Raw genomic sequence first — 14130 nt, forward strand, 5'->3', positions numbered from 1 at the left:
TATGTTTTTTTCTTCTTCATTATGCATTTTTTGGCCCCTGCGACTTATACTCCGGTGCGACTTATAGTCCGAAAAATACGGTAATTTATTTTATCATCAGCCCTAATTTCCTTCATGGTTTCCATCATACCAGTTCTGGCATGTTCTAATGGCTGAACACACCTGAACCAGGTAATCAGTCAGGACTAGGACTTGGATTTCTGTAAATCAGACATGCCGGACTGAAGCTGTGCTGCTAATTCAATGATGATTGTATCAGAACATTAATTATCTGACCTCATTAAGGGAAATCTAATGAAGGGTGTTTATGGTAAATTTGTGTAAATTTTAAGAGAGAATCCAATCATAACCATTTATTTAGACATAGACAAAATAACATACAATCTGAGTTTACTTCTCAGTTTTGAAAATATTTGCATGGCACCTCCCAATGTACGTCTCATAGAATATAAAATATACTGTACTGCAAAACAACAAATATCTGTTTTAGAGAAGCTAGCGTCACACCAACAGGACGAGATGTCACAATAAAAGCATTTCTGACATTTGGCATCTGATTGTGCTGAAACAGGATTTTCATACAAAAATCTGTTCTATAAACACGATTGATCGCTGGTACAAATATGTGCTCCTTCAAGTTCAGACCAGAAAACATTGACATCGCCAAAGGAAATCACCATAAGGCTTCAGAAATACCAGGTAAAGCAGTCGACCTGCAGAGCAAAAATCCACCGACTCTTATGTGAAGCACTCCAGCAACACAAAAAACTCTGAAATAAGAAAGTTCTGGCTTCGAAATAAAGTAAAACTCAATAAAATCCACTGATATTTACATTACAATATGTAACTTCTGTATCAGGTTCATTGAAAAACAAATATTGGCACTGCATCATAAAAACGACTTTACTGCTTCATATTTCCCAAATATCTTGACATGAATCATCGTAAACGTTTGTTTAGATCGTGATCATGACTTAACGGGGACGATGTTCAGATTCTGCAGTTTTTTCCTGCATACCTGAACACATTTTTACCGCTTCTCCTGTAAAATGGGCTGGATAAATTAAAAAATAAAATGACAACAGACATTATATAGGAACCAAAAGGCGAATTCTTCTTCATTTAGGCACTCTATAAATATTTATCTTTATTTACTGATGCAGTCGGCTCCTGCTTCTGTAGTTACTACAGACGTGGGATCTTAAGGTCAAACAAAAACTCCATTTTAAAAACCCAAATGAGTTCCAAACTGAAGATGAACCTGAACATCAAACCACCACACAGTTCTCTATCAGATGAGATTCTCTTGATGCTGCTGCTGTGCTTTGATGAAACTCCTTTCTTGATTATTGATCAGAGCTTTGATTGAAGACTTCTTAATTTGTTCCCAACTTGGCGATGAGTTCGTCGCAGATTTTAGTGAGCTCCTCGATCTCTTGATTCTGAGAGAAACAGGGAAAAAAATGTGGTAAGAAAAACATTTTGGTTTGAATTCAACTGGATTTGAACTTTGAGGGGTCTGCAGCCTGCAGCCCCAGAGGCTCTTTCACTCCTCCACTGGTGGAAGAAAAATAAAATGTTTTTGAGTTTTAAAATCAAGCAAAGCAGTCAGATATGTCAAACTTTATTCAATTCCTTCACAAACAGGTAAAGCCCAATATACATGACTCTGACAGACTCCTGACTACAGTACCCATAATGCTCCAAAAATATATCAATCAGTTCGACTCCATAGCTCAAAGTCGACCAACTTGACAGATTTCTGAGCCAAAGAAAATGTGGACCGTCTATTACTGAGCAATATTCATCCAAAACATGTGGTCCAAAAATTCAGTAGGAGTCACTTAAGCTTTATTCCCACCAAGTCGTTAAGGCCGGGCCGAACCATCTTCAGGACCCCTATTGGTCCACAGAAAAATGGAATAGGGGGTCAAACTTAATCATACAAGGGGCCAAAATCCAAAACACACTTTAGGTCTCGGGCCGAACAGGATCAACATTTATTAATCACTTAAAAATACATTTTTAAAACTGTAACTTTTTATCATAATTATGAACTAGATATATAGCATTACCTGTGATAATGCTAGTGTGAATGATGTAAGCTGAATTTGGCTACTGAAGATGCTGAAATTGATAGCCAGCTAAAATATTAGCTAAATCCCAAATTAGCAAAAAAAAAAAAAAAAACTAGGTTAGCCAAAACAGCTAGAATGTAGCTGAAAAAATAGCTAAACTCCAAAATACCCTAAAAAAAAAAAAATCGTAAAAAAGCCTAAATTATCCAAAACAGCAGGCATGTAGCTGAAATATTAGGTACAGGGTTCCTACACGTTTCTTCAAGTTAAGTTTAAGACTTTTTAAGACGTTTTAAGACCTCGCATATGAAAAAATTAAACAATTTCTCTCATTTTCAGAAAAAGAAAAAAAAAACAAAATCCTTGTCAGTAACTGAGTAACGTAATGAATTACAGTTAAAATTTAAAAACCATTAGTGAATAATACAACAAAATTGTGTAAATAGTTGGCTCTGACGTTGTCTTTCAGTTAATCGAAGCAAAGTGAATACTAATATAAAATAAAAATTAAAAAATAAGAGCTCTGACGCATGTGCGCTAATCCAGAGTTGGAGACTGGTCAAAGTAAGATTAAGAGACTATGAACGTAGATGAATTTGTAGGAGCATTTGGCAACTGGAGAGTTTCAATTATTCCAATTTGTTGAAAACAAAGGTGAATATTTATTTGATTTTTCATTGTTGTATTAAAGAACATGTCATATGGAAAGTCATACGGAAAAAGTTTTAAACTGCAACATTTTTCATACCAAAATATATAAATAAAAAATACATTTTAATGCTTTTAAGGCCTTATTTCCAAACTTTCTAATTCAAGGCTTTGAAGACTTTTTAAGAGCCACATTGAGACATTATCCACATTGAGAAAATGCTTTACAGTTCAGGATGTCTTTTATTTTTAAAGGAAGTCATGTGAACCTTTGTCAAAAGTTAGGAATGTATTCATATTTTAGTAAAAAGTCAATTGTCTCTTTATGCTTATGTTTTCTTTGTGCTCAAAAACACGATATTAGATTTATACTTATAACAAAAACATAAATACTAATATTTGTCTTATTTTTCTTTAGGGTGAAATATGATTTTTTGGCTCCAGTTGGGTTGTAGTTGGTGAGAAATGAACCTGAATGGATCTTTAGGGGTTTAAGGCTGCAGACATCTGACTTATACCAACCTAAACACTGCCCTCTAGTGGTATTTAATGGAGCTATTTTGGGGTCATAAATATTGGTAACCCAAATAAAACATTTGGAAAAAAATATTGGTGTTTGGCTAAAATTAATTTAAAATGTAAAAATTTAAAATTTATTCCTGAATAAACAGCAAAACATTTTTGTGACCAGAAACAAAGATTAGAGTCTTTAAATTGTCGTAACTTTCTCATTATTTGTCCAATCCACGAAAGGAGGGTATTGTTGGAAAGCTAATCAAACAAACTACAAGAATTAAGTCATAAATTTAGTATTAAATAAATATTAATGTCAATATTATCAAATAATCATACAGAAATCTGCTCCTGTATGCCTGTACACATCGCTTGCAGCCAATCAGCTCGCTAGATTTGGTCACGTGACCTCCCGTTCCAGCATTCAAGTCTTCGACACGGAGGCTTGTGAATTAAAAACAGTATCTGCTAATTGTATTATTTCTCATGAAATTTACAGGAGATGTAGAACAAATCAACAGTAATCGACTAGTGGAGAAATTAGACGACAACTAACTCTTTTTTTTAAAGCTGACGAGTGGTTTTGTGAACTGCAATCTTCGGCCGAAAATGTCCTAGCTTGTACTGCATGGATTTAAAAAATTCCAAAAGCAGGTTAAATAAGAAATTCTGGACTATAATATAAGTAGATGTGCTTGGACGTATACTATCCACTGATTTAGTTATACGCTCGTTCTAAATAGGAGAGTACGCTGCAGCCTCGCGCGCAGGCTGAACAGCAGCTCTGGGCTTTTATTTTAGGCTGTTTTGGAGTTCAGCTAATATTTAAGCAACATACTAGCCTTTTTGGCTAATTTGACATCTACTAGGGTTTTTTGGGATACCGGTAATTTGGAGTTTAACTCATATTTAAGCAACACACTACACATTGCTGCAAAATTGGCAGGTATTAGGGATTTTTTAAGTAATTTTACTGCACATTTTTCAGAAATGTAGGTCAACTTCAGCACTCTTTCATAGATCTTTTAGCAAATTTAACATTTTGCAAATAGCTTTTGCATTTTCAGCAGTTAAAGTAAATTGCGTCACCATTTTCACCAAAAAACGTAAGCATCTTCAGTGACTACTTTCAGCAGAATGATTCACACCAGCATTATCAATGGTAATGCAACTTTTCTATTTAATTTAGAGTTTGCTTAAACTTAGGCCTCCGTAGATAACTACCGTTTTTAAAAACGTTTTAACAGCCACGTTTAGCTATGGTTTGTAAACCAGTATTATAAAGTAAAACTCCATTCATATTACCCTATGATAACATTAAAATGTGAACAGATTTCTAGAGTTATTACCTTCTGAAGGACAGCCTTCTCAAGTGACTCCACCTTCATCTGCTCCTTCCTTAGACTTGCATTCAATGCGATACTCTCAGCATTGGCCTTGGCACGGATCTGACCTATCTCCTCAATAGCTCTGTTAGAGGGGAAACAACATAAAGAATCACAGATTCGGTTCAAAACTCTCTGTTATACGACTGGAATCTGCTTGGAAAAAGAGACGCATACTTATCAAACTTCTCCTCGGCGTGGACTTTAAGGGTTTGGTATCGCTGCTCCTCCTGCCTGACTCGCATCAGGTAGTCCTGTGCACACTTTTTCAGCACCTCCTCATTCTGGACAGGGTAGAAACGACATCTGAGGATGTGGTGACCGCCTCAAGCTGCACGCTGTGCTACCAGGTGGATACTGACCTTTTTATAACCTTCCAAGACTTCTTTCATGTTCTCGTACCTCCGGAAGAGATCGGCGAAGGAGCGCTCCACCGAGCTGAGGTCGGCCACCGCCTGGTCCCGCTCCATCGTCAGCTGCCGGACCGACTTAGTGCAGGAGAGGCTCTTCTGCTGCTGCTCGTCCTCTGAAAGAATTATGGAGCTTTAACGTGGAGTCAAACACAAAATTATGGGATTTTTGGAGAGACTGGACTCTAATGTTAAAGTGACTTGTGTTTTTACAGTCTGAAAAATCACTAAAATATCACTAAAACTCCAGGAAATTTGTATTTCTAATTACCTTAAGTTTAGAAATTCAAACTTTTTTCCAGTTATTACTTTTTTTTTTTACAAAGAACTTCAACATCACACAGAATCAAATCCCATTCCGATCACTTTTGATCCTTTTTCAAAGCGTTCCCACTTGTCTTTTAATTATGGTTGTGACGTTTTAGTCAATGTTTTTTAAACTGTGTCGTTTTCTAGGACATAGTTTTTGCAGAGCAGCAATAGTTCATTAGAATGACGTGAATTAATAGTTCAGTGTATTTACTCTCATCAATGTTTGTATTCCACAGTAAACTGTTCATCTTTACAAACTCAAAGAAAAACCTCCTGGTATCTGTTTATCTATAAATGTTGAATAGTTATCTTTGTCATTGGCCACAACCCTCTCCGACTCCCTATAGCACACGCTCAGCCCTGGCAGAATATGGAGAATTATCTTTCTAATATGCAACGGTAAAAAGACTGGAGTGAAAAAGGTGCAAAAACTAAGCACCTTTGTATCGATCTCATCTTTTAAAAACTTTTAAAAGACCGTATTTTCTGGATTATAAATCGCACCAGAGTATAAATCGCAGAAAATTAAAAAAACGTCAAATCAAGAAGAAGAAAACCATATATAAGTCGCTCTAAAAATGTTGAACCTGATAGGCAGCTAAAATATTAGCTAAATGCCAAATAAGCCCAAAAAACTAAAACACTTATCGGTAGGTTAGCCAAAACAGCTAGCATGTAGCTGAAATATAACCTAAACTCCAAAATAGCCAAAAAAATCTTAGCAAATACCAAAATAATCCAAAAAGTTAGCAGAATGCCAATTTTTAAAACTTTAAAACTGTAACTTTTTAACATAATTATGAATAATAAAAAGGCAGGAATATTATTCCAGAATAAATCAACTTAAATCTTAAATAACTTTCAATGTTTTACTCTCCATAAAAATATATTTTGTCAAAACTAGACACGTGTGTCCTAAAAGGTTTTTAAATTTTGGTTAAAACCAGCATAACCATAATTAAAAGACAATTGGAAACACTTTAGAAAAAGATTAAAGGAGATCAAAGTGGGACTTTAAAATGCTGTCTAAAACCCAACACTAGAGGGCAGCAGCGACTCACCGATCATCTGAGCAACCGTCTTCTCATAAGCTGCAACTATTTTCCTGTCAGACAGAAAACAGTCCAGGATTAGATCAATTTAAAAAAACAAAACTGATTCTCTCCGTCTGTATTTAAGAGGCCGTACCTCATTTCCATCACCTCCGCTCTGCTCTCCTCATACTTTTTCTTCCACTCATTGACCTCGATCTCCTTTGTGATGATCTGTCCAAACAAACAGGTGGATCATTTGAAAGCAGCCGTTCTGTCATTTTGGAGTTTGACTTCACGTCTGTGTGAGCATCCTGCCTCCTCTCTGATCAAAGTGAGCACTGCCGCCTTGTCCATCTCGCTCAGCTGGACCTCCTCCTGTGGCCGTGACGCCGCGTCGGGGAACTCCACGCCGTGTTTTTTCTGGTTCATGGACGTCTCACTCTGTGGAGGACAAGAGGGAGATCCTTTCTCAGTTCCATTACACTTTCAGTCAGTAGATCTGCGCGGTTCAAAGAGGTTTTCCGTTTGATGACGTTCAGGAGATGCAGAAGGTTCTGGTCCTGTTGGATTATTTACAACTCTTACCGTATCCTCTTTAAAGCTGAAGCTGTGCTTCTCTTCCAGGAGATCTTTCACCTTCAGTTCCAAACCTGAAGCAACAAAAAATGAATTCAACTCATCATTGGGTTTGAAAATGTATGATTTTTGAAGATTTACACGATTAAATGCTTATATTTGTAATGTTTTTTGTCGTTATTTTTATTTATTTTTTTGTTTTGTATCATTAAAGCCTTTTCTTTTAGTGTTTGCACATGTCCGACAGCAAATCCATCCGGTCAGTTATTGATCTTTCGTATCCCCAGAGGACTCGTCTGTGCAGGAACGTACCGTCCAGAGCAGGCGTGTCATTGGACGCTTGTTTTTCCATCGGTGCATGGTTCACTTTGGGCTCCTCCCTCTCCTCCTGGCTCTCTGCTGGCTGTCCCATCATGCAAGTGGACGCCAGCTTTTCCTCATCGGTGGCGTGATGAACGCGCTGCGTGATCTCTGGAGTCTGAACCGCCACTTGCTGGTCCTCCTGATGTCACAGAGAGACGTGGCGGCTATTACACTGAACAATAGAATCTCAGAATCAATAAGAAAGATTTCAGCAGCATGAATACAACTGTACTGTGGTCAGGGTAAATACTCGATTCTGATTGGCTACTGGGAATCCATTAAAAAGTGGTAATAGACTTCTACAAAAATTTGATTTCTGCTCAAATTTCCTGAATTTTTGATGGCATTGCTCTTGTGTAAGTGCTGGACGGTAACCAGAACAACAGAAACGTGGAACATCAGTGGACAGATGTTATTTTACAGTTTATCACCACAGAGAGAGTAGAGAAGATCTCTGTCCTTCTGTCTCTATGGTGGACATGCCAGGATCTCTGTCACATTTACCACCATCAGCACTGATGCCTTTAATTTATAATATTTTGTTCTTTTTCTGTCTTGCTAACTTTTTTGCTTTAGACAAGGAGTGTCCAACTGAATCACACAGAAGGCCAAAATCTAAAACACACCTTAGGTCGCGGGTCGAACAGGATAAACATTTACTGAACACAATAAAATGAAGAGTAAAATATTTAAAGTTATTTAAGGTTTAAGTTGATTTACTCTGGAATAATATTCCTACCATATATTATTCATAATTATGTTAAATAGTTACAGTTTTAACGTTTTAAAAAATTGACATTCTGTTAGCTTTTAGGACTATTTTGGAATTTAGCTAATATTACAGATACATGCTAGCTGTTTTGGCTAACCTAAGTGTTTTTTATAGGCTAATTTGGCATTTAGCAAATGTGTTAGCTGGCTTTCAGCTTCAGGATCTTCAGCCATCAGCACTAGCATCTTCATCGTCCAAATTCAGCTTACAGCATTCACACTAGCATTATTGCAGGTAATTCTCTATATCTAGTTCATAATTATGTTAAAAAGTTATGGCTTTAAAGTTTGAATAAACGTTCAATAAATGTTTATCCTGTTTGGCGTGACCTTAGGTGTGTTTTTGCGATTGAGTTTGACACCCCCGACTTACATATTCATCTTGAAGACGTGAAGAGTCTCGCATCAGATTTGTGTGTAAATGGGGTTTTGTGTGTACGTAACAGAGGATTTGTGTGTAATTTTTAAAGATTTGCGTGTGTAGTTAGTTTCAGGCTGTTGTAATTTTAAGTTGTGCGTGTGTAAATGTTTTAATTTTTGTACTTGTACATAAAATATATTCCATGAGTTACAAATGAAGAATTCCACACGCACAAATTGGGGTGAGTCTATTTTCTCTCCATACTTCTGATCCAAATTTGAATATTAAAAGACTCAGAATATCAGTTTTTATCTTAAATCATTTCATACATCTCCAACATGAGAAAAATGCTACAAGTATATGTTTAAAAATACAATTTTCATTGGAGTGAGGCTTTAAATAGAGCAGAGATTAGAGTTATAGACTAGGAAAGGGAGTGTAATGTTCAGGATTGTGTGTGAACGTCTCTCTAGTTGATGACAGGTGATAACGGGGAGAGAAGACTGATAGTTGACTGCAGCGTCACAGTTCTGTCCACATGCCAGATCAGTGCTGCAGTGCTGCTGATGCACGGTGTGTGAGTGTGTGAGTGTGTGTGTGTGTGTGTGTGTGTGGGGGTGTGTGTGTGTGTGTGCACTGAGGTCACGGGGTGGGACAGCTGCTGAATAATACACACCGCAGTGACACTGCAGTGAGCTGCAGCATTACTCACAGACAGACACTCAAACTACCTGACTGCACACGTCCAGCACCAGGGAGGGGGTGTCTTCATACTTCTGCACTTTACAGGAGTTCCTGCAAACCAAACCAAAGTGAGTCGAATCAAAATCCTGAGATCACTGAACAAACATCAGCATCGAGGAGGTTTGTGGATGCGTGGGGGAATACAAAAGTACAGAAAACTCTGGAGGCATGGATGGAGCGGAAACGATCACATGGGAGGAACAGCGTTTGTGGGAGGGGCTTGTCAGTCGTTAGATTAAAAAGCCACGAAAAAAGCAAGCTTGAGTGGAAGAAGCTTCAAAAGCAAGAGTACTTACAACAGAAAACAGAGAAACTTGGCTTGTTGGGATGTCCTGAAGCAGAGAGAGGTGTAGGAACAAAAGCACAAGTGAGAGGCAGCGAAACAGACACCCAACGAGGATGGAGGATGGAGAAGGTGGAGGATGGAGGATGGAGAAGGTGGAGGATGGACAAACGAGGACAAAGGGAGCGTCAGTGTTAGATTGAGATGCAGACAGAGGGAGAAAAGCTAGAAGTGATCCAGCCATCTCCACCCTGTGTGGAGGGAAGCCAGGCCTCCATCTTTTTCAGAGAACTTACGTGATTGTCCTGTCTTTGTTCTTCTTGGGAATCTGTCTCCCTTTCTTGTCCCCAGAGTTCTGCCTGGCTTTCGGTTTGCCTCCGTCCGAGCCACCACAGGATGTATCCTCAGAGTTCAGGGACCTGGAAGGTGTAAACGGGTCCACGGAGTCATCGAAACTGTCCGGGTCAAAACTGTAGGAACCTTTGGAGGGCAGAGGAGAACTGTTGGTCTTGCTGTTGCTGCCAAACGGGTTAAAGTTGGGGTCTTCCCACTGGCTGGGGTCAAAGTTGTAAGTCCCAGATTTAGGGATGGGAACATCATCCAAGTTTAGAGGTCCAGAAGAGTCTACTGGTGCTGGTTCCGTTTCTGATGCTGGTTGAGAAGGGGTCTCTGAAGGTTCTGACCCTTTAGGTCTCTGCTTCCTTGTTGCGAGTTTGCTGATGGTCTTCCTCCCTCCTAACTTCCTTGGGGGGGGCTTGCTGGCCGTCCCCTCATCCAGTCCAAACTCCAGCAGCACAGGTTTCCCCGCTGAGGACGGATCCATCACTTCTGGTTCTGCCGGCGCCGCTGACACGTCCTCACAGGCGGACAGGGAGCTGCCGAGAGGCTCCAGCCTGGGGGCAGAGCCTGGGCCACATGGGGGGGGCGAGTTCTGGATTTTGGACCCGCCACTGATGAAGGGGTTGAAGCTATCGTCCAGCTGGCTCGGGTCAAAGTTGTATGTGGCCTGGGGAAGAGGAAGTTCTTGTTCCTCGTCTGTGAAGCAGGTCTGCAGAGATGGAGGTTTGGATTTGTTTACTTTAGTCTTTGGAGCAGGCTTGGAGAGGCCATTGGGCTTCAGTTCTGGTTCTGATGTGGATTCTGAAGGAGTTGGGTCTGGGTGTTCACTGCTTTGTGCTGAGAGTTGGTTTGGGAGGGGAGCAGGACTTGAATTTAGGGCTGGATCTGCAATGTGGCTGAAGTTTGGGTCTTGGGATGCGACTTTGTTCAGAGCAGACACGTTTGGCAGAGAGTCCGAGCCTTCTGGGCGGTGATGTTCCTTTGCTTCCTCAAGGTTCTGGAGTCTAATCTGAAGTGGGTCTCCAGCGGGGGCCGTGGGCTCCTCCTGACCCATGGTACAGCCGCTCAGGAGGTCCTGATCCCGGAGGGGAGCAGTCACTATCAGGTTCTGCTCCTGCTCCACATCTGCAGGACAAAAAGGAGAAACCACAGTAAAATCAACAAGTGATGTTCCTCCAATCAGATCTGGACTCAGCCAGGGCAGACCTCTGATTGGTTGGTCAGCAGCCAACAGTTCTATGGGCTGCTGTTGTTTCCATAGTTACGACCATCTGAGCAACTTGAATAAAAGCAGTCATGATTGATCTTCTTCTGCGTCTTTAAACTGCAGACGTGATTCTTTGCGGCAGGTTTTAGCTCTGTGGAGCATTTTGCTGCATATTTCTGTGCACCTGGTCGACTCTCAGTTGCCAGGCGACCAGCAGCATGCATGCAAACATGCAGCCACAACGCTTCACCACGACAAGTCAGTTTCACTTTAGACTAACACTCAAACCCGTTGGTGCTTTTTGTGGAATTTCCTTGCAGCAAACATAAAAAGTAAACTAGAGATAAATCTTCAGGGCAGTGTTTGTTTTGTGGTGATAAAATCCTCCATTCTAGATTCCCTAAAGACCTCCAATGAAAGGGACGCCGCCACGCTTTGTTCAGTCACGGCGACCTTCGCCTGCCTCCAGCACAAAGTGGGGCAGCAGCTTTTGTTGAACCTGTTGAATTCCAGAGGAAAGGTCATTCCCACACTCGCACGGGCGCGTCTGTGAGCTTCAAAAGAGGCGGCGAGTGCATCCCGAGTCCAAACGGAGGCCACGCGGCAGCAAACGAGCACGCAGAACGCAAAAGTGTACATCATCTTTGACAGAGATTAATAAACAGGAAGCCAGTGCATTTTTATACAAAAGTAAATGAATGTTTTTAACCGGTGCAACACATTTTTCTGTTTCACCAGATCGGGGGTGTCAAACTCGATCACACATGAGGAAAAAATCCAAAACACACTTTAGGTCGCGATCGAACAGGATAAACATTTATTAAACACTTAAAAAAGCCTAAATTAGCCAAAACAGCTAGCATTTAGCTGTAATATTAACTAAACTATAAATTAGCCTAAATAATTTTGGAGGTAAAATATCCAACAAAAATCGTAGTAAATGCCAAAATTGTCCAAAAAAGTTAGCAGAATGACAATTTTTAAAACTTTAAAACTGTAACTTTTTAACATTATTATGAACTAGAAATATAGCATTCCCTGTGATAATGCTAGTGTGAATGCTGAAAGCTGAATTTGTCCGATGAAGATGCTGAAATTGATAGCTAAAACACTGAAGCTGATAACTGAAAACACTGAAGCTAATAGCTGAAAACGCTAAGGCTAACAGCTTGCTAAAATATTAGCTAAATGTCAAATAAGCCAAATAAACTACAAAACGTACGTTAGCCAAAACAGCTAGCATGTAGCCAAAATGTTAGCTAAACTCCAAAATAGGCTAAAAATCTTAGTAAATACCAAAATAGTCCAAAAATCTAGCACAATGAAAATTTTTAAAACATTTAATCAGTAACTTTTTACCATAATTTTGAATAATAAAAAGGCAGTAATGTTATTCCAAAATAAATCAACTTAAACCTTAAATAACTTTCAATATTTAACTCTCCATAAAATATATTTTGTCAAAATTATACAAGTTAGAAATGAGCACAAGATAACATCAGGTCATTAATAACAATAAAATGAAATGATCTGGAGGGCCGGATAGAATAACCAGGAGGGCCTTGACTTTGACACGAGAAGATGACGTGTTCTGTTTGTGTGATATCAGTGGATACTCGTTTCCATAGAAACCATGTTGGAGATTCTGTTCACATGCTTTGTACGTGAGGACACAGATCCTTTGATCTGTGGAACTCTTGAACACCCCCCCCCCCAGAGACGTCACAATGTGTGGATGCAGCGTCTTCGGCCTCACCTGCTCCGCCTGCGTCCACGCCGTCCTTCTCCAGCTCTCCCGGTGCGGTCAGAGGTGTGTGGACGGGAGTGGCCGCTTGCGGGGTGTCGAAGTGACCCTCGGAGTCAGAGCTGCGGATCAGTCGGGACAGAGAGGAGGAAGAGGAGTTGTTACATCACTGAGGAGAGGTCGCTCAAACACAGAGGCTGGAAACTTATGATAGAAAATCCTGATCTATCTTCTTAAGATGGTGGACATAAATAAATAAAAAAAACAAGATTAAAATCCCATTTCTGAGTATTAGGAGCAGACGAAAAAATGCTGTTTGAAAAACATCGTATTTGTGATGCAAAAACTCACTAGGCGGGGCCACAAGCTCCATGCTGATGAATCTACATGTAGACAAATAGATCCGTATAACCTCATGATCTTCTTCATCCGAAATGGTATCTGGCTCTAAAATGCACATCTTGAAAGCTTCGATATTACTCACTAATTCTAATTTTTTTGCACCGCTAATGTAAGGGGCTGTAAGCTAGCAGGAGAGAGTGTAAACGAAAGGGTGCTGGTATCAGCAGAGGCTACTTTTGTGCCAGCAGTCCTGACCACAACTCAGAGGTGAAGTTCTAATGAACTCTAAATATGTCATAATCAAAATTAAAAGACGGCTGGAAATGCTTTGAAATAGATCAAAAGATGATGGGAGAGGGTCTCTAAAATGTTCTCTTAAAAATAAAAAAATAAAAATCTGTTCATATTTTGTGTCCACTTAAAGCAGGGGTGTCAAACTCAAGTCCTCGAGGGCCGACGTCCTGCTGGTTTTCCAGAAATCCTGCCTCATCTGCTGCTGATTACCTGGATCAGGTGTGTTTGGCCAATAAGGAGCTTCAAAGGCAGGTTGGTTGGAAAACATGTAGGACACCGGCCCTTGAGGCCTGGAGTTCGACACCTGTGACTTAAAGGGTAACCAAACCGGGAAGTTGGAGGCTGACTCTGCCCACACCCAAAATTTGAAAATCCGGTCAGGGGGGGCGGGGCTTGGGGGCAGGACTGTTATTACTGAGCTGCAGATCATGATGTCAGACTTCTGAAACTTACATGGTTTGACCAATCACAAAATTCAACTGTAATACATCAATTCAACCTGTAGGGGGCAGCACACAGATGGTTTTTGACTATATTTTCAAGAATTAAACTTATTTTATTTTAATTTATAAAAAATGTCGCCATGTCCAACAGACAGCACTTTTAAAGCCCCATTTATATAGATCAACAGACACAAAAGTAGATTTAGGGTTTGGTTACCCTTTAAAGTTCAAATGAGGGGTATGTATTGATGATACAATACTTATTGCGATAAATGTCTCACAA

General features: G+C 39.9%; 1 protein-coding gene across 4 annotated transcripts in view; it reads right to left on the reverse strand.

Annotated features, from left to right (window-relative positions):
• Positions 1-338: 338 nt before the first annotated feature.
• The window catches only part of tacc1 (transforming, acidic coiled-coil containing protein 1), a 39193-nt gene continuing 25401 nt past the window's right edge, over positions 339-14130 (reverse strand). For 3 of the 4 annotated variants that reach the window (XM_036211994.1, XM_024262850.2, XM_024262848.2), the window contains exons 2-14: positions 12781-12890; positions 9775-10942; positions 9492-9527; positions 9183-9246; positions 7269-7458; positions 6966-7030; positions 6696-6821; positions 6535-6611; positions 6408-6451; positions 4987-5150; positions 4802-4908; positions 4589-4709; positions 339-1442 (exon numbers count right to left, since the gene is read on the reverse strand). In XM_036211994.1, coding sequence (XP_036067887.1) covers positions 1377-1442; positions 4589-4709; positions 4802-4908; positions 4987-5150; positions 6408-6451; positions 6535-6611; positions 6696-6821; positions 6966-7030; positions 7269-7458; positions 9183-9246; positions 9492-9527; positions 9775-10871 — 2157 coding nt within the window. In that variant the 5' untranslated portion in view covers positions 10872-10942; positions 12781-12890 and the 3' untranslated portion in view covers positions 339-1376. The remainder of the gene's footprint in view (positions 1443-4588; positions 4710-4801; positions 4909-4986; positions 5151-6407; positions 6452-6534; positions 6612-6695; positions 6822-6965; positions 7031-7268; positions 7459-9182; positions 9247-9491; positions 9528-9774; positions 10943-12780; positions 12891-14130) is intronic. The other variant, XM_024262849.2, reaches the window with a different exon arrangement.

This window comes from Oryzias melastigma, linkage group LG5 (assembly GCF_002922805.2).
Source record: "Oryzias melastigma strain HK-1 linkage group LG5, ASM292280v2, whole genome shotgun sequence".
Classification (NCBI taxonomy): Eukaryota; Metazoa; Chordata; class Actinopteri; order Beloniformes; family Adrianichthyidae; genus Oryzias; species Oryzias melastigma.